The sequence below is a fragment of the Peromyscus eremicus genome, unplaced genomic scaffold, assembly GCF_949786415.1.
Source record: "Peromyscus eremicus unplaced genomic scaffold, PerEre_H2_v1 PerEre#2#chrX_unloc_1, whole genome shotgun sequence".
NCBI classification, from domain to species: domain Eukaryota; kingdom Metazoa; phylum Chordata; class Mammalia; order Rodentia; family Cricetidae; genus Peromyscus; species Peromyscus eremicus.
This window is the reverse complement of record NW_026734288.1, coordinates 7142586-7167017: the sequence shown is the minus strand read 5'-3', so window position 1 is coordinate 7167017 and position 24432 is coordinate 7142586. Positions and strand designations below refer to the sequence as shown.

At 35.2% G+C, this 24432-nt stretch overlaps 1 protein-coding gene across 1 annotated transcript in view; it reads right to left on the bottom strand.

Moving 5' to 3' along the window:
- Positions 1-7530: 7530 nt before the first annotated feature.
- The window catches only part of LOC131900968 (zinc finger protein 761-like), a 42211-nt gene continuing 25309 nt past the window's right edge, over positions 7531-24432 (bottom strand). Inside the window, exons 2-3 of the mRNA XM_059252271.1 lie at positions 9242-9314; positions 7531-8728 (exon numbers count right to left, since the gene is read on the bottom strand). Coding sequence (XP_059108254.1) covers positions 7531-8728; positions 9242-9314 — 1271 coding nt within the window. The remainder of the gene's footprint in view (positions 8729-9241; positions 9315-24432) is intronic.

Below are 24432 nucleotides of genomic sequence, written 5' to 3'. Positions count from 1 at the left end.
AAGACAGAGTAAAAAATTGATACCTCAACAGTGTCTCCCATGAGGCATTCCCTTTACTTTCCATGTTGCCTTCTAAAATTACATCATTTTATAGTATTTCAGTGAGGCAAATGATTAGATTCTCTCTTATGTTTATTTTAAACAGTGAAAAAACTTTTGGATTCACTTGCAAATATTGTATTTAAATAATGCCATCCCTGCACTCAATTTAGTACATTTGGTTGTTAAGAAGACACTTCAATAACCTAAATTTATCTTATTGAGACTTTTCCATTGTTTGTGAAATCCACAGGATTATAATAAGTACCTACAAGGTCTCCATTTGTTCATTTGTTCAAAAAAATGTACTATATAACCATGAGATGTAATGTTACATGTACTCCCAGGGGATTGATTGTTAGCAGGTGTCGTCACAACACAGAGGCATTGCAAGTTCATTGTAATGTTAGTAGCAGACAAAAAGAAATGATAGAATAGACTCTTTGAATCCAGTCACAAAACAAAAAATGGAAATATGCCTGATGTGATAATTTCATAAAACCTTATAACTGGCAAATTCCACTTGGAAATTTGTATTGCATTTAAACATTTCATCTTAGTATATAACACAGTATGTCTTTCATAACAATACTACTTTAAACATTATACATTGAAAGAAGACATGTTATTCTTTTTCACAGTGCCTCCTTTTTGGAAAAGCCTACATTGAGAAAATGGATACCTGGACAAAATGATCATGGAACATGGCTTCTTTCTCATTCATGTGAAATGTCTCAACTCCACTCTCAGTAGGACATGTTCTTTTTGTCTACCAGAAGGTTACATTATGCATTAACTCAGAGAATTTATGCTAAAAAATGAAATGGTGAGAAAACAGTGGAAAGCAGCATATGTGGGACATGCATTCAAAAGACTTTAACTTGACAACCATTTCAGAAAAAGAAAAATAATGGTTTATAGAAACTGAGAGGTAATGTAAATGTTTGAGATCACAGCAAAAGAAGCACTTGTAAAACAGTCAATATGTCTCACATCCACTCCATTCATACATTTACCTGAGAAAATGCCATCTCTCTTCCCTTTCTGTGTAGATCCTCTCAAGAAACTTTATCTCAAAATTTTACCTCTCTGATAATATTTTGATTTCAAAGCAGGAAAAGCCCCATATACATTCTACCACACCAAGACACTGGAAGGCAGGATCAAAAAGCTCACTATGTGTACTATAACAGAGCAGAGATGTAGAACAACATGAGCTCCCAGAGGCAGAGAAAATGATAGGTTCAACTCTCATGCATTAGGTAGGTAGGCTGTTTGGCCAGCATGAATGACTTTAGTACAGACTTGGCAGCATGATTAAATTGACTTGCTATAGCTACTAGAGCCAGGTTGGTATTTCAAGTTAAGGCTGAGCACAGCTGACATTGAGAATCATTAAGGATCCTCACATTCTCTTTCTCTGGGGTGGTTGATTAAAGCCAAATGAGGCTTCCATGGAGGATAACAAACAGCATCTGTGAGGTAGTCGCACATGAAAGTAATTCTTCAATTGGGTAAAGAAATCTAGCTGCTTATGTCCAAGCAGCATGAAGGCAATGTATTCCCCTCTAAAGTCTCCACTGAGTTTTCCCATTGGTTACCATGATACAATTTATAATATTAAGGTTCTGCAACTTTTCAGTGAGAGTCATGATTAAATTTTTTCACAAATTTATTTTCACAATGACATTACTTCACCCAGGAACACTGTTAAGTAATTATGGGTGAAAAATGAGGAGACAAGCGGTGGTGGCAAATGCCTTTAATCCCAGCATGCAGGAGGCAGAGCCTGATGAATCCCTGTGTGTTTGTGGCCAGCCTGGTCTACAAACTGGACAGGGTCCAAAAGCAACACAAAGAAACTCTTCTCTTGAAAGATCAAAAAAATAAATGAAAGAAGGAAGGAAGGAAAAGGGATAAAAGAAAGAAAAATGAGGAGAACCAAGTGGAATTCTTTACAATATGTGAGCTCCAAAGAACACTCTGATACCTTAAGATTTAGTGAAAAACACTGAATTCCATCCTTGAACTTCATTGTTTTTGTTGGAAATTTATCAGATATCAATAGTTACAATAAACATAATTCGTGGAACACTCCCTGGAAGTGACATTGACCACATAAATATCTGCACACATACTCAGTTTATCTTTATTTTCTACATTAATTGCATTGTAATTACTCAGACTCTCCATTAATATTTGAAATCAACTAAACAAAATTTTATTTTTTTGTCTTTTTCTGGCACTAAGGTAAGGTATTTACTAAAATCAGAGCTGTATGACATGCATGTCTGTGCAGAAATGAAGAATGCACAGGAACTCCATGGTGCTGCTTAAATTTGCATATTCAGTTTTCAGTTCCTACAGACTATGCATATTTTTTCAATGGGATTCTAATGAACACTAATTCCTCTCACTAGAAGAAAAGTCAAATTTTCAAAAGCTCTAAACAGGGTTAAAGAGAAACTACTCCTAAACTGAAGAAGATACAATGACCTTGTTTGGGTATAGAATTCTGAAGCATAACCACTTCCTTCACAAATAATTAAACCTCTCACCACATTCAAGATGTATATATCAAGACTCTGCACAAAGAAAACAGACTGGAACCCAGAGAAGGAGGAATGAAGAAAATTGGGGGTAAAATTAAATGTAATCCATTTAGAGAAATAGAAGCATTTTTATAACAAGTAATACCAGCCATGTGCTTCTCCTTACTCACAGCAAGCACAACAAATTACAACTATGTTAATTTGCCTGTATTTTCTCAGAAATTTATTTGGTAACTGCCTGCAATCTAATGGCTTCCTTCAAGACAAATCTGGGATCTGAATTGCATGGTTATTAGTTGAATGGAATTATCTAGTCTCTAACTCTACTGTACCAATTCCACACCTGCAGAAGGCTCATGAGACTTCTTGAGATTAGGTGAGGTGTCTGCCTGGGCAGTGAAAAGATACCTTCTTTATTCATGCTTCTATCATGAGGTTCTATACCTGTGATTATTAATTCTAGATTAAGGAAAATATATATCTGGCACAAATTGAATAGATGTGTTGTCCTGAAATAGACATGTTTCCATTCATGGACATATGGCCAAGAAACACTCTGAGAGCATGAGAAACGTATACTCCACTAGGCTTGAGTTAAATGCTGCCTCTTTTCTCCTAATAAACTGGGATCTGCACCTTTTTCAAACTGCAATTAGAAGTCACTTGTAAGACAGGAATCATCTATTTGTCATAAATTTTTCCTCCCTTTTTCCTTCAAGTTTCTCTTTATTGTTGACTCCAATTATTATTACAACATTCAGAAAAAAAGTCATCTGTACTAGTTTGTGGCACATTGGAAATGGAAAGTACTCTGTATTTTCCTTGAAATTTCAATAAAAAGAAACAATTTGCTTCCATGCCTACACATAAATAAGTTTGCACATCATTACAATCAGACACCTGATAAAGTACATATGCAGTTAGCAGAGTCATACATTATTCAAGCCTATACATCAGCGTAGAGACCCATCAGTTCTTTGCACCACAGTATTCAACTACTCCATTTAATTGACACAATTAAGGGAAGAACCAGTATTGCTGACATAACTTGTTCCATAATGACACTTCTCCTTAACATGTGACAAAGTTACTTGTTAAACAAAACCAACATTTTCTAAAGTCAGAGCTAATTCTCTTCACACTGTAGCAAGGAGCTAAAACACAGAAGCATGCACACACACACACACGCACACACACACACACAATACAACACAAGTCTACACACAACATTAATAAAACAGAAGCCCCTTACCCTATTCTATACTGTTGAATTATTGACTTTAAGGAGCCCACTGCTCTCCCTCAAAGGTGTGATCTGTAGTATCTATTGTCAAGGAAAAGAATCCTCCATTTTGTCTTCTCTGTGTGATTTAGGTCTTTGAATATGACTTTCTGAATCCAGATCATACCCAATTCACAATGTGACCATGAGAAACAGAGAGACCAACATAAGTTATGAGAAGTCAGTAGATTTTGGCTGTGTTTCACACACTCACCAGTCATGATCAGTGAAGAAGTCTATTAATGCTCACAAGATTCATACTTATAGTACAAGTGGCACCATTGCATGAGAGAAACCCCATGACACTTGCTGGACACTAAAATAACTGCTTGATGATGTCAATGCTGTTTAGAGGGAAAAATAAGTCTATTCAAAAATAAGCAAATAAAAATAATAATAATCAGTCAGGATGATAATATCTTTATTAACATAGAGATAAATATGAAGGAGACAAAATAGAAAACAATAAAACAGAACAGACAGAATTGAGGGTCCCAAAAAGTGAGGCAGTGGAATAACCTGAGAGAAGTGGTGGTTCAGATCCGTTTTCTGCTTTTCTGTAACAGTTGAAGGTGGTTGTGATTAGGAGGGGCCTAATAATGAGACCAGAATTTTAGGAGCTAATTAGTGGCTCAATCTATAAGCATGGCATAGATCTAATGGCTTCTACATGGTGAGTTGTCTTTTGTCCATGTGCTCCATGACTATTAAATTCTGTACCAAGACATAAGAATAGAAATTGAGCCAAGTATCCTTGGAATGAAATAACACAGGCAAGGTTTCAAATAAACTTTTCTTCATTTGAGATGATCTTCTTCAATGCTCATGATCTTATGTGATTTTATATGATAGTATAGGTATACACACACCTATCTTTACCCAAATGAACATACCACATGCACTTAATTCCCTGAGGTTTTCTGTTGGAATCACCTTTCTGTGTAACAGAACTCAGTATTTTTTTTACTTACTGAGTTTTCTGTTAATATTTTCATTTGTGGAAGTTTTATTTTTACTACAAAAATTCACTTATATATTGACAACAATCAAACCTTTGCTTCAAAGTAAGGCAACAAAGGTAAAGAAATGAACAAATTAGATGTATTTCTTATTTAACAAATAGAACTTTCATTACAGAATAAATGCAGCCTGAGTTATGAATATAGCTCCAACTTTTGGTGTTTGAATGGTTTGATTTCTAGTAATGAATAAAAATTTTCTTATTTTCAGAATCTCGAAGCTCCAATATGATATTGACTTATTGCTAAAATCAGCATGGTGTATTCTACAATATGAGATATGGAGTAAGATTAAGAAAATATTCAGTGAAGTTTTGTGATATTAAGGAAACCATATCCTTAATATTGAGTATAGATATTCATTCAACTTATACTCCACAACATTATTTTAAATGATTAAAGAGTGACAATAATCTTCAATAAGAATAATTGTGGGTGAGGATATATGACATATTTCAGGTTTAAGTTCTGTAAGAAAAGATCCTGCATGTCATAGTTATATTGGATCTACTGGGACATTTATATTTCTTTTGCTGTGAAATGAATAACTTGTGAAAGTTTAAAGGTTTGGATAATTTTTCTGTGACATATAGATAGCTTTACTTTATATTATTAAACTCAAAACAGTTTATGAAATCAAATTCAGCTGCCAGAGGGATCCAACATTTCAATTTACTTGGATAGAACACTCATTTTAGGTCTTGCAAAGCATTTGTAGGTTACTTGAGGAGTCTTTTTGTCAATTTTGGAGATGTTTTAAAAAATACTAGGCTCTCTGGGGTCTAGCTTGAAATCACTTAACAGTATTCAAAGAATAAGTTACATCTTTCTTATTGTTGCTTATATGTATATCTTTCTACATAACCAGTTTATAGAAACCATACAGCCACAGTTATCAACATGTGGATCATATTCATTTGGGGGGTCCAAAGACCCTTTACCAAGGGTCATCACAGACCATTAGAAATATCAGGTATTTACATGAAAATTCATAACAGGAACAAAATTATACTTATGAAAAAGCAACAAAAATACTTTTATACTTTAAAGTGATAAAAAATGAAGACCTGTATTAAAATGTCACAGTATTAGGAATGTTAAAAATGGCTATACTACACTGAGACTCATCGGTAGTCAATATACAAACAACATCTTTTCTTTGTTTTTGTCTGTGTGGTTGTATTCTTTATTCTTCTAAAAATTTAATAATTTATTATTTTACATCCTGATCATACTTTCCCTTTCCTCTTCTCCTCCAATTACCTTCCTAGTTTCCCTCCACACTGTATTCCACTCCCCCTCTGTCTCTGATAAGATAGTTGCCAGCCTCCAATGTACATAGGCTAAGAATGGCATGTAAAGTTGCTGTAAGACTAAGAACCTCCCCTTGTAGTTAACTAAGAAAGACAATCCAGTAAGAGGAATAGACTCTGAAGAGCCAACCAAAGAATTAGGAATAGACCTTCCCCCCATTGTAAGGAGTTCCAAAAATAGACAAACTACAAATATTTTACATATATGTAGAGGGTGGAGTTTGGTTCCATGAAGGCTCCCTGTTTGCTGGTTAAGACTTGTGTGTTTCTAGAATAGAGAGAAAAAGGATTGTAGGAACCAGGGAGATCAACCATTATCTTATCTCAATGTGAAAATAGAGACTTAATTTGCTTAAAATAATCTTGTTGTCTCCTTCCTTTTGGAATTCACAATATTGCTGTTTGCATATGCTTATTTCCACTGGTACAGTTTTCTATAGAACCTATTTTAATGATATGTTTTTATTAGCACTGTCATTTCTGGAAGATTTAATCTTTATTATGCCATCCTCACACTAAATGAAGATTCATCTCATCAAGGTAAATTAAAATAAACAGAAAGTATACTACATTTATTTGGGCTTGTAAAAACAGGGAATCAATATGAAGTTAAAAACAATCATTAATATACACTCTACAAAAGCTAAAATACTGGGAATATAGTAATGATATAGAATATATAGAAAATAATAATCTCACACAAAAGACAATATCATCAAAAAATTGCAAAAAATGTTATGTAGCCATTTGGACTTTCTATTGTAGTCAATAATCATCTATTAGCAAAAATTCTTGTTTCACATTGCTGTTGCTTTAGTATTTTCAAACAAGTACTCCTTGAAATTAATGAGCTGATAGTTTAATAAAACAATATCCATAGCAAATTTTTCAATAAGCATTTAGTAATTATAAGGTCTACTCTTGAATTAACACTTCCAAATTCACATCAACAATAGGGCTTCCAAAAGCGATGTTTGTGATATTGAATAAGGAGTGAATATTGAGGAAAGATTTTATATATTCCACACATTTTATTGCATAAATATAATGATACTGAAATAAATTTAATAATTATTAGAGAATTTTTTAAGATTCTTATAATTTTTCTGATGTCTTCTAAGGTGAGAGCTCATGAGAAGTATTTTTCCACATTCTTCATATTTGTAAATATTTTCTTTAGAATGGGTTCAGGGAAGATGAAGTGTTGAGGATTTGGATAAGAAATTTTCACCTTCTTTACATTTATAAGGCTTGGCTCAGATGCAAGTTCTCTGATGAACATTAACATAAAGCAATGGGTAAAAGACAATACACTTTTAATATTTCTATGGTTTATCTCTAGTATGGATTTTCTGATGAACATGAAGAGATGAGCCATTCCTAAAGCATTTTTCACAGTCATTACTTTTATAAGTTTTTTCTCCAGTATGGATTCTATGATGAACATGAAGAGATGAGACATCACTAAAACACTTTCCACAGCCACCACATTTATAAGGTTTCTCTCCAGTATGGATTCTCCTATGACATTGAAGATGGGAGGATGGGACAAAGGACTTTCCACATTCATCACATTTATAAGGTTTCTCTCCAGTGTGGATTCTCCTATGACATTGAAGATGGGAGGACTGGAGAAAGGATTTTCCACATTCATCACATTTATAAGGTTTCTCTCCAGTATGGGTTCTCCTATGACATTGAAGATGGGAGGACTGGAGAAAGGATTTTCCACATTCATCACATTTATAAGGTTTCTCTCCAGTATGGGTTCTCCTATGACATTGAAGATGGGAGGACTGGAAAAAGAACTTTCCACATTCATCACATTTATACGGTTTCTCTCCAGTGTGGGTTCTCCTATGACATTGAAGATGGGAGGACTGGAGAAAGGATTTTCCACATTCATCACATTTATAAGGTTTCTCTCCAGTATGGGTTCTCCTATGACATTGAAGATGGGAGGACTGGAAAAAGGACTTTCCACATTCATCACATTTATACGGTTTCTCTTCAGTATGGGTTCTCCTATGACATTGAAGATGGGAGGACTGGAAAAAGGACTTTCCACATTCATCACATTTATAAGGTTTCTCTCCAGTATGGGTTCTCCTATGACATTGAAGTTTGGAGGAATTAACAAAAGACTTTCCACAGTCATCACATTTATAAGGTTTTTCTCCAGTATGGATTCTCCGATGAACATGAAGAGATGATCCATCCCTAAAGTACTTTCCACAGTCATCACATTTATAAGGTTTCTCTCCAGTATGGGTACTCCTATGACATTGAAGTTTGGAGGAATTAACAAAAGACTTTCCACAGTCAGCACATTTATAAGGTTTATTTCCAGTATGGATTTTCCTATGACGTTGAAGATTGGAGGAATGAACAAAGGACTTTCCACATTCATCACATTTATAAGGTTTCTTTCCAGTATGGGTTCTCCTATGACATTGAAGATGTGAGGACTTACCAAAGGACTTTCCACAGTCATCACATTTATAAGGTTTCTCTCCAGTATGGATTCTCTGATGAACATAAAGAGATGAGCACCTAGTAAAGTGCTTTCCACATTTATCATATTTATAAGGTTTCTTTCCTATATGGATTCTGTGGTGAACATGAAGAAATGAATTTTTCCTAAAGGATTTTCTAAATTTTTCACATTTATAATGGTTCTCTTTCATATGGATTCTGTGATGAATATGAAGGTATGAAAGTTTGCTATAGGACTTTCCACAATCATTACATTTGTATGGTTTCTTTTCTTCAGTGTAACTTGAGTCATTCTGAATGACATTTGAATTGAAATCAATGAATTTATCACATTCTTTAATCTGGTAAAATTTTGTTCCTGTAAGCTTTATATTATCCATTTCCAGATTTGAAGATTCATTTGTGAACTTCTTGAATGCATCACCTCTGAGTCTCTCATAAATTTTTTGAGTACTAGTTCCGTTACACTGAATGCAGTTTGAGAATTCTTTAAGACTTTGGTCATGGTGTTTGCTTGTCCTGTGCTTCTCTTGGTTATGTTCATGTTTGTGCAAAGAAGTGTTTGAGTACTTATGAAAAACTTTCTGATGTTCATTAATTTCAAAATGATTAACTGTTGAGCATGTATTTATGTGAGAATTACTAGGAATTATATCATCAGTAGAGTAAGTCCATGAGTTCTTGCCATTAAAATGTATCTCAAACTGACTATTCTGGTAATTATTTACCAAAGAAAACTTAGCAAGGTCATTATCAACATCACTAAATATATTGGAATTTTCACAACTTCTTTCCTTATGATACATATTATGCCACATTTCATTCCTAAAATATTTATGTTGATCTAAATTGTGGAAGTTGTCATATAGTGGAAGTAATTGTTCAGGAACCTCTACTGAATTTTGAGTATAGGAAATACCATTCTGCTGACAATTCAAATATTTTTCTGTGCTTAAAGCACTCCTTTTTTCAGGGACTATTGGAGTATCATTTAATTGCACAACACTTGGAAAGTGTTGCAAAGACTTTGAAGTGTTACACTGTGTGTCCCATTGTGAAGTTTTCACATGTCCATGTAGAGTATAGCCAGGTGTCCATGCTTGGGGTGGATATTTTTCCATATAATCATTTGATTCTGAACTTGTAACTGACACAGTGTATGCTCTCTTTGGACACACTAGAGATTCTTGATGTTTATCAAAAGTAATGCCTTTGGCACGTTTCTCATAAACATCCCTCTCATTATAACATGATTCATATTCTCTTTTGTCACCATGATAATCCCAGAACCTCCTTGTATGTAATATGTCAAGACCAATAGTTTCAAATAAGCCTGCTCTTTCTTCCTGTAAAGAATCTTGTTTGTACTTCTGTTGGGAGACCTCCTGGGACTGGTAAAATGACAGAGCTGAAAGAAATGAAAAGAAATACACTCTCGATTTGTAAAATAATTTGAAAACAATATGAGAGTATAATGCATAAAATGACAGCTGTCTGGGGAATATATCAAGATTGTAATATAGGAAATTTTCAGTTTTGCTGTAGGAAATAAATGTGGTTATGAAAAGTGAGAGAAATTTATGGAATGTTTGATCTTCATAAGGTCATGTAACAGGCAAACATAGACAACAATTTCAGAAAAATATTGGAGCTCTCTCCCACTTGCCATGTGCATGAGGAACATGTCTATTTTATTCCCTGCTATGATTCTTTCTGCTTACACAATCAAAATCCAAGAGATCACACTTTTTTTGTTGACTCTACTCCTCCTTGTGAACCTCCACTTCTTTCCCATTTCTTTAACAGGGCAAATTGGATTGTACCCCAACTCTTTCTCACACAAAGACAGCATACACCAGAACCTGCTCAATCATGTCTGCCATCTGTTCTGTATTATTACTATCCTCCATAAGAATGAGTAAGTAGGTTGTTGCCAGCATATCCTCTCATCTACACAAAACAATTGCATAAGTAATTTATAATCACCAGACTCTTTGTAATTTCCTGAACACATGATCAAAATAGAAACTACAACCTGTCCTGCTAACTCTTACAAACACTGAAGGGCCCTGATATTCTGCTATTACTAGCAAGGGAGCACAGGACACTTCCCAATTCTCCTTCATGCAAATCATCAGCACTTTTGATCCCAGTCTGGCAACATACATTTTACACTTGTTATCAGACCGGTGATTCCACAATATCCCCTCATCTACATTCCCTCATCAATCCATCGTTCTAGCCTGTATTCTACACTATGTGCCCATATTTAGACTGATAATCTCTGTCCAGAATACTCCTACATTCACCCTTACAATGGGATGCCCATCTTGTAATTCTGCCCATCCCCTGTGCCTACTTGACACCCCTCCACCCATGTATATGTAGCCTTCACACATAAGCTTCCCTATATTTATTGTTGCCTGTTAAGTCTTCATTGTGCATAGAAGACACAGAAATTAAAAAGAGTTCACAGGACCAATTTTGATCACACGAACATGATTACTATATATGCTACTTTGAATAACAGTGCTCCCTAAAGGTCACACACATGATAACTTTATTTTAAAGTAGTCACATTATTTGACTCGAAGTATGGTGTTAATGCATAAAATGTGGGACTGAGTTAGGACCTTTAAGTGTAGGAACTACACACTATCTTTATTTTCCTTTCTGGAGAGTGCTTGAAATTTGACATTTGAATGTTATCTGTTCTTTCTGCTACATTTACTGCCTCTTGACTTCATTCCATGTCATAATGGAGTCTTATTCTCATGGTACCTTAATCCCAATGAAATCATTAGTTTTACCCATTTTCCTGGTAACGGTGTTTTATCAAAAGAATAGAAAAAAAATCACACATAGAATATAAAAAATAAAGCCAGCCCCCTTCCCCCAGTCTATCAGTCTCATAGAAGTATTCTTCAATCAATAATTACCATGATACAGATGATGGAAGAACTATTATAAACATTAGTAAACTAGTCTAAGTGCTAAAATTAAACACAGAGAAGCAGCCCAATAAAATTAATGAGGAGAACCTAAAAAATCTGAGTGATATGAGACCACAGAGACATAAATGCAAACAGTACAGTCTTTAAAAAAATTGAAAAGATATAGATTTATTAATGAGAACTCAATCTGATGTAAACTTATAACAGAAAACTAATTAGAAATGTCAAGATAAAGACAGAAAAATAACAAATAGAATATTAAAACAAGAAGAGTAACTTAACTGAAGATCAGAAACACATATACATGTATGTTTATATAAATATAACACAAAAAAGAACTACACAGGTTATGCTCTACACCATAGGTATGTGAAATTTTTTAGAGGTCGCCAGAAATCCACAAAGATACCTCCACATTAGTTTACTGGCAATGGTTGAGAGAAAGCCCGAGCTGACCTACTCTGGTGATTGGATGGCCGAACACCCTAACTGTCATGATAGAACTCTCATCCAGTGAGTGATGGAAGCAGATGCAGAGATCCACAGCCAAGGCCCAGGTGGAGCTCTAGGAGTCAAATCAATGAGAGATAGGAGGGATTATATAAGCAAGAGATATTGAGACCATGATTTGAAAAAACACTGGGACAAATAGCCAAACTAGTGGAAACACATGAACTGTGAACCGATATCTGAGGAGCCCCCATGGAAATGAATCAGGTACTCTGGATAAGTGAGACAGTTGATTAGCTTGAACTATTTAGGTGGCTCACAGGCAGTGGGAACAGGACCTGTCCTTGGTGCATGAGCTGGCTGTTTGGAATCTAGGGCTTATGCTGAGACACTTTGCTCAGCCTTGGTGTAGGGAGAAGGGGACTGCAACTGCCTTAGCTGAATTTACTAGGCTGAGTAACTCTCCAGGGGAATACTTGCCTTGAAGGACTGGGGGTGGATTGGCGGGGGGAAGCGAGGGGGCTGGGAGTAGGGAGGACAGAGGGATCCATGGCTGATGTGTAAAATTAAATTACTATAAAATAAAAAAATTAAAATATGTTAAATATGAATTTTAATAATTTTGTAAGCAAAATTTAAAAAAGAAAAAAATTAAATAAATGTATATATGTAAGAAACGTACCTCAATACACAGATAAAATGTTCTCCAAGATCATGAAAGACAAATTTGCCAAACTCAAGAAAGTCATAACATTGCAGATACTGGAAACATTCACAACACCAAATAGACAAAATATAAAAAGAAAGAAAACACAGCAAGCCCTAGTTAATATTCAGAACAAAACAATAGCAATAAAATATGAAGAAGGGAACTAAATGTCTCATATAAAGAAAAGCTCAGCCAGGCAGTTGTGGTGCACTCCTTTAATCCCAGTACTATGGAGGCAGAGCCCAGGGGATCATTGTGATTTTGAGGCCAGCCTGGTCTACAGAGTGAGATACAGGAAAGGTGCAAAGCTACAGAGAAACCCTGTCTCAAAAAAAAATAAGAAGAAGGAGAAGAAGAAGAAGAAGAAGAAGAAGAAGAAGAAGAAGAAGAAGAAGAAGAAAAGCCCATTAGAATCATAGCTGATTTCAAAGGAGAAAGTAATTACCAAAAATGGCAGTGTAACCCAAAAGAGAATAAGGGCCTATATTGATACTGTACTAAGCAAAACTATTTGCTATAATTGAAGAAGAAAGTATTTTCTTTTTTTTCCACCCCTCCCACCCTGAAAGTATTTTCTTATGAATAAGAAGGTGTAAAATGATTCATAACATGACAGGCAATAGAAAACAAGAGACTGATGAATGGACACAGGCAACTCCAACTAACACAACAGAACTTCACCTCAACTCTCTTCTCTTAATCCAGTCCCACAGTCCCATCTTTAGCTCTGATAAAATGGCCTGCTGCAGGTTCCCCGCTGCCTGTGACTTCATCTCCATTGGTTACAATAGATCCTCCAACTTTTACAACATTCTCACAATCTTTCTTGATCTCAACACCCAAATCTGGCACTAACTCACTGAAAGTTCATAGGCCACTCTTGCCAGGGAAGACAATAGGTTAACTCCAGAACTTCACTTCTCACCATGGCTCTTTAAGTCCAACACAATAGTTTCAGCCTCAGCTCTGTAGCAGAATTGTAACAGGCTCAGCCTTCCTTGTCTCTGGGGGATCCCACAGCCCACCCCTGAACCTTCCTTCTACTCCTGATTGCTTTGTCCCACACTCCAAATCCAGCAGAAACAAATACCCAAGAACCAAACTAGAAAAGGAAGCAGGGAGGCAAATTGCTGATCTTCACCTTTTTCTCTGCTCTTCTATCCCCCAAGACACATCCCCAGATCTGGAAGAAAACACAACTTCTGAAGCCATTCATTACCTCCTGCACCTATCTAAAATGAATCACACAGATTTCCCAATCCAAATTTTCATCTTCTAACTCATTTCTTTGTTCCTACTTGAAACTCCAGGGTTCATTATTTTCAAACACAGAGGCCATCCTGACCAGAGAAACAAGGACACTAGTTGCACATCATCACTTCTCCCTCCATACCCCCATGTCCTATCTCCCAATCTCATCCTCAGATCTTTATCAGACATTCTGCTGTTGACTTTCCTCTCTCCTGGTGGATAAGAACCATGAAGACAATGATAACAAAGCTACAATCTGTAGAATCACAGAGAGAATGAAACAGATATATGTTCTTAGGAAGGGAAACATAATAAACAAGCATGGATAGATAGGAGACTGAAATGGGAGGAACAAGTATGCAGGGTGAGTAGAGATTGGGATTCTAGGTAGGAATACAGGGAGAGACTGAAAAAATTAATGAGCATATTGAAACCAAATTCAGCAGGAACTTCCAGAAATATATACTTGAATGATATCTGAAAATTGTTGCACGTAATGGCAGAGTCAGAGACCCAACTGCCTCTCTCTTATAACCTAACACAGTTTTTTGTATGTAAATTTGTTTACATACAATTGAGTGGTTATCCAAGGTGTCCAAAGAAGATACCTAAGCAAGCCAGGCTGTAGCCAGTTTTACACCCTCCTCTTCATGAACTGAAGGCAAGATTTAATTTCTGAAGACAAAAATTATACAAGTTATTGAAAATTGAAACATAGGCCTAGTGCATTCATAGAGCTTTAAACCCTATTTTCTTTGGTGCAAGAACAATCTCTGCATTTTCAACAGAAATACATATGCCAAATCAGCCAAAAAACCTTTATCTTCAATGGTTTTCTGCCTGCAAGATAAAATAGGACAAAGGTGAAACCAAGCTTCATGGAGCAAGCAACCAATAATTGATTTGACTTAAGGCCATTTCTCCAGATTGACTCCATTCCTGACATTTCTTAGGTGACCATAAACCTGATAGTAGAAGGCCCAAAGAATTAGGGTAAAACAACATACTACTTGTCCATAAAAAGAAAAAAAGTAATGATAAAGTGACTCCTCATGATATACTGCAATACTCATAGATGGTTTATATATCATCATGGAAATATTCTCCTAGAGAATATACAAAAATTATAGATGTACTGCCAGACATGACTACAGTGAATCAGAGATCTTGAACACTCAACTCTAAATGAAATCTTTCTATTAAATACTGCCCGTCCATAGATAAGGTGACCTTGCAGAAAAGGAGGTGGAAATAGCACAGGAACCACAGGGATGGAAGATACCAAGGAAACAAGGCCCTCTAAATTAAAATCAGTGAATTTCATATAAACTCAGAGAGAATGAGGCAATAAGCGCAGAGACTGCACAGGTTTGTACAAGTTTTCTGTGTATAAATTGTGGCTTCCAGTTTAATGGTTTAATGGGATTATTGAGCATGACAATGAGTTGATCTTTGATTATTCTGCCTGTTCTTTGACTCTTTTGCTCTGCTGTTTTTTGTCTTGTAAAACTCCAATATGATAGATTTTATCTTATTACAACTTATTTTCTTATATTTAAAAATAATCAAGGATTGAATTAAAACCAAACCATTATTTTAAATGTGAACAAATGAATTGTCACTTAGCCAGCTGAGACATTACATAAATTTTCTCCAATAGAGTGGCACTCAGTATATTAAATCTTCCAGAATTGCTCTCATATTCACAAATATTAAACCAAATATAAAATGGACTTCCCATGTTTTCTTGTGTGTTCTTTAATTTGGTTATATATTGGCAAGTTTTGTTTGTTTCTTTGTCTGTTTGTATATGTTCGATTTTGTTTCATTGGTTTGGGGGCCATTGTTGTTGTATTGGGTTTCTGTTGTTGTATTGGGTTTCTTTTTTTTTTTTAGAAGCCACTTGAAGTCCAATTGGTAAGGAGAGTGAGAGGATGCAGAAAGAATTGAGAAAAAAGAAGTACATGATCAAAATAGAATTTAAAACTTTATAAAATGAGACTTAAGAGAGTAATAAGCTTAACTCAGAGAGTAGAGAAAAATACAAATAAGAAAACAAATAAAAACAAGTCCAACAAAATCAGGGAATAAAATACATCAAAAATTTTTATACTACACATACATTCGTAGAATAATTTGAAATATTAATGGCATCAATTCTCCAGACAAATGAATCATGCCAGATGGTTGGATTGAGAAACAAAGCCAAGCTTTCTATTCTTTCCAAAAAACTCAGCTTTAAAGATAGGAACTGTCAGAAAATGAAAGGATAGAACATTGATTCTAATAAATGTGAAACAAACAGGTGTTGTTACCATACTCTCTGACAAAATGGACTTTAGGGGGAAATTGATAAGAAAAACATGAAAGAGGAATTAATATCTCAACTAAATAGTCAATCAAGATGACATTACTACCCCAAATGTATGTACATTAAATTGAGGTACAACCTATTTTGTAAAATACCTAATACTAGAAGCACTGAGATTAACAAAAAACTGTAATAGTACATGATTTCAGCACAGCACTCTGTTATATACACAGGTGATCAGGACAAAAAAAAAAGAATTAGATAAATATAACAATTAAATGAAATCATACATCAGGTAGCCAGAAGGGTTATGCTTAGAATATGCCATTCCAATATCAAAGAATATTAATTCTACTGCTCAATGCATGGTAGGTCCTCTAAAACAGACATCATACTAGAACAAAAGAAAAACCTCTGTCAATTAGAACAACATGACATGTCTCTGTGTATTCTTTTGGCCTCAAAGCCATTAAACTTATCATATCCTATTTCTTAAATATCAGAGCACAACATTAATACTGTTTGGACCCTGATAAATTTCAAATCACATAATTGCTGATGCTTGCTTGTAGAATTGGATAAAGTGATCCTGGATATATAGTGAAAATTCTTGTAATCATGAAGAACTCAGGAATGTTCTAAATAGGGAAAAGTTCCATGGTTCGTATTTGTTCATTTCAAGGTTTTTAATGTAGCCACCATGACAATTTAATACTGTCTCCATTGCTGACAAATACAGATTTGCAGATGGGCTTAGAATAGGCCCCTTTATTCATTTTCAATCTTACCCTGACTTTTATACTTCAACACTATTCATATATGAATAGGCTAATGTCATGTAACACACACACCTTGGGAATTATGTTGAAGACATTATTCCACCTAAAATTTTCAGGAATGCTGTTTACTATCTATTTTGCCTCAAGCCACTACAGGACTGAATTTGCCTGGCTGTGGACCCCAGGCCAATGTCAATGCTTCATTTCAACTTACCAGGTTTTTTGAATCCTGCTTTCTCTGTGGACTCATTCCAGGATATTTTGCTTTGGTCAAGGTTGGTACATAGCTCTTCTGATGATACAGAATGTCCTGTGCATGAGAAGAAACATATGTCACAGTATTCATATGATCCATCACAGTTGGAATCCTAACCAGGATCAAATTAAGAATAAGAGGAATATAATGGAAGATCCATAATTGACTTCCTCATTGTAGAAGGCTTGTTAAATGCTTTAAAGTATTGAGATTTTTTTCAAGTTTCTATTTCTGTACAATTAATGCCATTTGAATTACAACAAAGCAGAAATACAAGCATGGAACATCACGTTAAGATCGGAATCCATGCATTATGTGCTATAGAGTGCCTGCAGCAATGTATAATACAAGATTGTAGGGATTATATCATTGTGCAGGAGGATGGATATAAAAACAAGAATGAGTGACATAAATGTGTTATATACCAAAATTAAACCATTTGGAAAAAGACATCTAAGACTCGTTAACGCAAAATATGTATGTCTTTCAATAACATTGATAGAAATCTCAAAGACAAACTACAAATAATGTAAAAAATACGTAATCTTACCTGTAGAGAAAAAATTGGTATAGTTCTTCAACTTGTCATTGCCAGGCAAAGGCCTCTCAGCAGAATCCAGGCAACACAATTTCTCCTGGGTGAAGTCGATGGCCACATTCTTTTTTTTTTTTAAAGTGAAATGTATTTTTATTAAAGGTATGAGTTACATGTGAAAATGAAATATTGTTTATATTTTCAAATTTTTTTCTCCTAAGTTTTCAAGCTATCTAGACAATGTAAAAATACAAATTATAAAAAAGAATATCAAAGTATTTAATAAAATATTTTTAATAAAGTTGACTATAATTTTAAGAATTTAGTAGTTTCAATTACATAAAACAATTTGAATTTATCATTTAACACAAAATAATAATGTTTTATGTATTTTAGTTCATGTTTTGTGTATACCCAGTGTACATGTATGCATATATATATATATATATATATATATATATATATATATATATATATATATATATACTTCTTAGTATCTAGGGTGAGTTTTTCTGGGACTCCTCATCATATATGCTCACAGATGCTCAAGTCTCTGCTATAAAATAGTATAATGTTTTATATAACCTTCTTATATTTTCCTATTCACTCTAAGTTCTAGATTTCTTTTTTTAAATTTTTTTTAATTTTTATTTTGCAATACAATTCAGTTCTACATATCAGCCACAGATTCCCTTGTTCTCCCCCCTCCTGCCCCCCTCACCTTCCCCCCAGCCCACCCCACATTCCCACCTCCTCCAGGCGATGGCCACATTCTTGAAAGCAAACAGGTTCAGAAAAAAACAACACTGTTCTAACTTATAACAATTCATGTAATGCTTTGATAACATAGATAAAAATTGGTAAAATATGAAATATTCTCTTGTCAAAAACTGAAATATGTTATTTAAGTACATTGGTTGTGAGAGGGAGCATGGTGTGAAACAAGTGTTGGTAACATGATCAGTAGAGAGGTATGGAATCAGAATTAAATGTGAAATCCACAGTGAAATGTACTGTGTGATTTTGGCTTTTTGATTCTCAGGCTAAACCTGCATGAAACTAAGCAAAGGCAATTTCCCTCCCTATAACTCTGGCAAAGGAAGAGAGATGAACATACACCAGATATGGAAGTAAGATGAGGCCTTTATCTATTTTCTGAAAAGGGATATTGGAGAATAGTAGATTTCATTGCAAGAGTAGGAATTTGATTTCTAAGACATTACAGAATTTTATATGTATATTTCTCTAGTGATATCATGACAAGATAGGGAGCTCCATTATCCTCTCCCTTTCCAAGTTGAACTAAAAGTAATATATAGTTGAGATTCAAAATCAACTAAACTGGACTCATAGGGGCTCACAGAGACTGAAGCTCACAGTGCTTACATAGTATTGACCTAGGCCCTCTACACATATATAACATTTTGTAGCTTATTCTTCTTTTGGCAATCCTAACAGAGGAGGCAGGGGTTGTCTCTGAATCTGTTTCCTACTTTTCAGATCCTTTTCTAATACTGGGTTGCCTTTTCCAGCCTTAATGAGTGAGAAGGTGCCTAGTCTTACAGCATCTTGATATGCTATGGTTGGCTAAAATACAAGGGATGTCTCTAATTTTCTGAATAGAAAAAAGAGGAGTGAATGGTGATAGACAGAGGGATGGTTGGATGAAGGGACTGGAAGGTGAGGAGCAAGGGAGGAGAAGCTCTAGTCAGGCTGGGGAAATTAATTAATTAAAATACCAAAGAAATGGTTGTGATTGTTAATATCCCGAGGCAGATCCTAATACAGAACACACAGGACATAGATGCATGAGACCATCAGAGCAGATGCAGAAGTTGAAATGTGGCATGTAAGCCTGAAGCTAATTATTTCTAAAACTAGATATTCCTATGAATGTATCAGTCATTCAGTGCATAGGAGCTAAAAGGAGTGATTTATGCTCTGTAGTCATATCCAGAATTGAGTGACCATCTAATATTACTAAACCCTTTAGGAGACTGCAAACTGGTTTTATAATTTTAAAAAAATCTGGATTTATTTATGTCAACTGCTATTTTCAACTGATTCTTGCCCAGAAGCAGTTTGGAGCATGGTACTTCACAGAAAGATAAAGATATTGAAACCAACCTTCCCATCAACAAATAGTTATAGCATAATATTTTTTTTAATTTTTTTCTTTTCATTTTATTAAGAGATTTTCTATTCATTTTACATATCAACCATGGATTCCCCTGTCCTCCTTCCTCCCACTTCCCAGCCATCCCCCCCCCAGCCCACTTCCTCTAAGGCAAGGTCTCCCCAGGGGAGTCATCAGCGCCTGACAGATTCAGTTGAGGCAGGTCCAATCCCCTCCCTGCACCAAGGCTGAGCAAAGTGTCTCAGCATAGGCATTAGGTTCCAAAAAGCCAGGTAATGCACTAAGGACCAGTCCTGGTCTCACTGCATCAGGGCCTCCTAAACAGTTCAAGCTAAACAACTGTCTCACTTATCCAGAGGGCCTAATCCAGTTCCATGGGGGCTCCTCAGCTATTGGATCACAGTTCATGTGCTTCCACTAGTTTGGCTAGTTATCTCTGTACTTTTCCCAATCATGGTCTTGATATCTCTTGCTCACATAGTCTGTATAATATATTTTTAAGGTTTGCAATTTTTACATGTCTTATGGGTAATGGGAGAGTAAAAGAGTTCAGAAACTATGTGAAATGATAATGACTCTAGGCACATTTATAAATCTAGCACAATAGAAATATTGTTTTTTATTAGGAATTTTGTGCATTTTACATACCAATCAAAGATCCCAGTCTTCCCTCCTCCTGCTCCTCCAGCCTCCCCCTCCCAAAACTAGCAGTATTCTTAACTACATGTATATACTTATGTGAAACACAGTTTGAATGGATATGACCTACGTGAGTGGCACTGCCTGTTTCTTTGTGGATAGATTTCCACAATCTAGCAAATGAAAGGGCCAGTCAAAATCTTGACTTACTTCTTTTTAAATGTCTGCTGTTCCCACTGGATGACCTCCATAGGCTTATTTGTTTGAATGTTTTTCTCTTAATAGGTGGATATCTTTAGGAACAGATTAGAAGTTGTGCCTTCATAAAGGATGTTACTCATCTTGGATGGGTTTTGATCTATCAAAGACTCATTTCAGGCATTAGTAAACAACACAAATATAAAGGCATAGAAATTAGGCCTGCTTCAACATCTCTGCCTTTAACAGCTAGAGGGCATATACAAAATGTTACATTCCTCCTGTGTCACAAGGGTGTAAAGATAATACCTGAAAAGAAAATCCAGTTTCTACATTAATCCTGATTAAATTTGCCTATTCCCCTGTCAATTTCCTCAAAGCTGTTACTACTGCTAAAGAGAAAACAGTGAACTCTAAGTGATGAAGGCAAATGTGAACTGCTCAGTCGGCAAGAAAACCAGCATCAGCCCCCATGAGAGAGATTGGTAGCAGGTGTCAGCACTACTGAAGGGCATTGCAGGTTCACTAGGAGGTTAGTAGCTAACAAATAGAAACAATGAAATAGACTCTAAATCTAGACAAAAAACGAAGAGTAAAAAGAATAAAACACTCTTGTTACAATAAATTCACACTACTTATGGCTGACAAATTCCATTTGGAAGTTTGTATCATGTTTAAATTCTTCAACTTAGTATATGACACAGTATGACTTTTATAGCAATTCTACTTTAAACATTGTTTTTTGCCGGATGGTCGTGGTACATGCCTTTAATCCCAGCACTCGGGAGGCAGAGGCAGGCGGATCTCGGTGAGTTCGAGGCCAGCCTTGTCTACAAAGCAGGAAAGGCGCAAAGCTATACAGAGAAACCCTGTCTCGAAAAGCCAAAAAAAAAAAAAAAAACCAAACCAAAAACAAACAAACAAAAAAACCATTATTTTTGGCAATGCAGACATTCCATCCTGTTTCTTTCTGCCTCTTTCTTTGACTTTTATATAATGGACAACTGATGCCTTGGAGGAAGGTCCTTCCTCACTGTTTGAGATGAATCAATTACATTCTCAGTAGGAAGTGAGTATCCATGTTTGTATGTAATATAAAAAAATATACATTATATATTAATTGAGAGAATTTATCCAGAAAAACTAAAATGGAGAGAACTTTGATAAGTGGAGAAATGCACATAGGTGACAGGCATTCAAATGTGTTTACTTTCACATCCACTTCAGAAAAAGAAAAAGAAAGCCTTGTCAAAACTAAGGGGTAAATTAACCATTAGGGGCTACTTCAAATGAAGTATTTCTGTAACAACAGTCATTACATCTCATTTCTACTTATATATTTACCTGAGAATATGTCATCTGTTTTTGCCCTTCCATGTGGATCCTCTCAGAAAACTTTATTTTAAAACTTCAACTTGCTGATAAAATTTCAGATTTCAAACACCAACAACACCCTGTATTTGTTACCACACACAGAGACTAGAAGGCAAGGATCACAAACCTCATTCCCTGTTCTAGAGCAGAGCCAAGATACAGGGAAGTGTTAGCTCTCAGAGGCAGACCAAATTGAAGGTTCTTTTTTTCATTCATACAGACCAGCAGCGTGAAGAGCTTTAGTATAGAGGTGGGAATGTGATTGAATTAACCTGCTACACCCAGCAGAGCCAGCTAGGCATTTCAAATGGAGGCTCAGCAGAGGTGTTATGCAGAAACCTTAAGGGCTCTTAAGGACCCTCACAATCTCTTACTCCTTGATGTCTGATTACAACAACATTGATGCTTCCATTGGGAAGGACAGAACAAATCTGTGGATTAGATACAGATGAAAATATTTCAACTGTCAGAAAAACCTTGGGATTTGGGGCCAAGAACCACAAGGGCAATCCATGCCTCTCTAAGGTCTTCAGTTATTTCTCCCATTGTCTCCCATGACCCAGTTTATTATTATTACTTATCTAGTATAATTCATATTATTTTTTCTTTTAGTTTTTGAAGACAGGGTTTTTTTGTGTAATCCTTTTGGCTATTGTGGAACTTAATCTATGGACCAAGATGGCCTCAAACTCACAATTGGCCTCTCTCTGCAGCTACAGTGTTGGGATTTAAGCAGTGAACTGGCTGAAGATATCATAGGAAAATAGATGAAGAGGAAAAAGGACACACAAAACAGCTGGGGTTAGGTGGACTCTGCCCTCTAATGGAGATACAACATCACCAGGAATTTCTGCCTATTCATTACAAAAAGATGAACAATTATTCATTGATAATACCCACAGCTAAGCAGAGAGAAGAGGTCATTCTATCCAGTTGAATAAGGAGGCATGTGTGGATCATTTCTGGAGAGACAATCTCTGTAGGCGAGCACTGATGAGGCTTAAACCACTATTGGAGGAGGCTGAGGTGAATATTTTCTAAACACTATCAACATCCACATGCAGCACAGGAGTTGTTCTCTTTCTACTGAGCCTAGACAACACTCAACACCTGAAAGGGTTCATCTTACAAGTTTCCACTGGGCCTGAGTGTCTGCTCTCTGGCATGTAAGTTTCCCTGTATACAAATGACACTCATTCAGTCCTTCACAGATTCCAAACTTCCTCTGCTCCTCATATACACATTTACTAATTTCTGTGTTAGAATTTATAGCAAGTAATTTACTCTGAAGTAAACATGTGTTTTAGTTTGTATTATGATCTATGGAGCTGATAATGTTAATGAAACCTTTTTACCATTAAATGAACAGTTATCATGACAAGGCAGCATATATTGAGCACAAAGCATTAATATATGTATCTGGAAATTAGTCAAGGGAATAATTTAAAGTTAAAAATTTCTATAATATACGCTTAGTTAAAATTGTATATATTATGAACAAAAAAGTCTTCATGTAGAATGTAACACAAACACTAATATCCTAACTTACTGATGGTTATAACTAGTACTACCATAGTTTAAGTCCTTATATTTTAAATCATTTTGCTTTAGTTAATTCTGGCACAAATTTAGCACCATTATTAAAAATAATTTCTGTATGAAGTCAGTCTATATAAAATTTTATTCCCTATGTAGTTTATTTACCAAGAAGTTCTTGGTGAATATTAGTTGAATTTCTTTGTAAAATGGTTCCAAATTTCACTTATACATACAGATTCCTGTTTTATTTTCTCAGACATTAAATAAGATGTGAACATTGTTTAATATACTCAAGTCAGGTTTTTCTATTTTAAAGAATAGTTTCTAAGTATAAACACTGGAAGAATGATTGTCAAAATTTTTATTAACAAATTTTCTGATGTAATTTTTTAGCTTGGGGCATCATACTTGTAACATTCTTTATATCTGTATAGTTTCTCTCTTGTATAAATTCTGTAATGATCTTCAAGAGTTGAGAAGTAATTAAAGAATTCCTCATATTGGTGACATTATTTGAATAATGTCTAGTATTCCTCTTCAAATTTGGTGATTCTATTGAGCCTTTGATGTGCTTACTATAGTTGAACTATATATGTTAG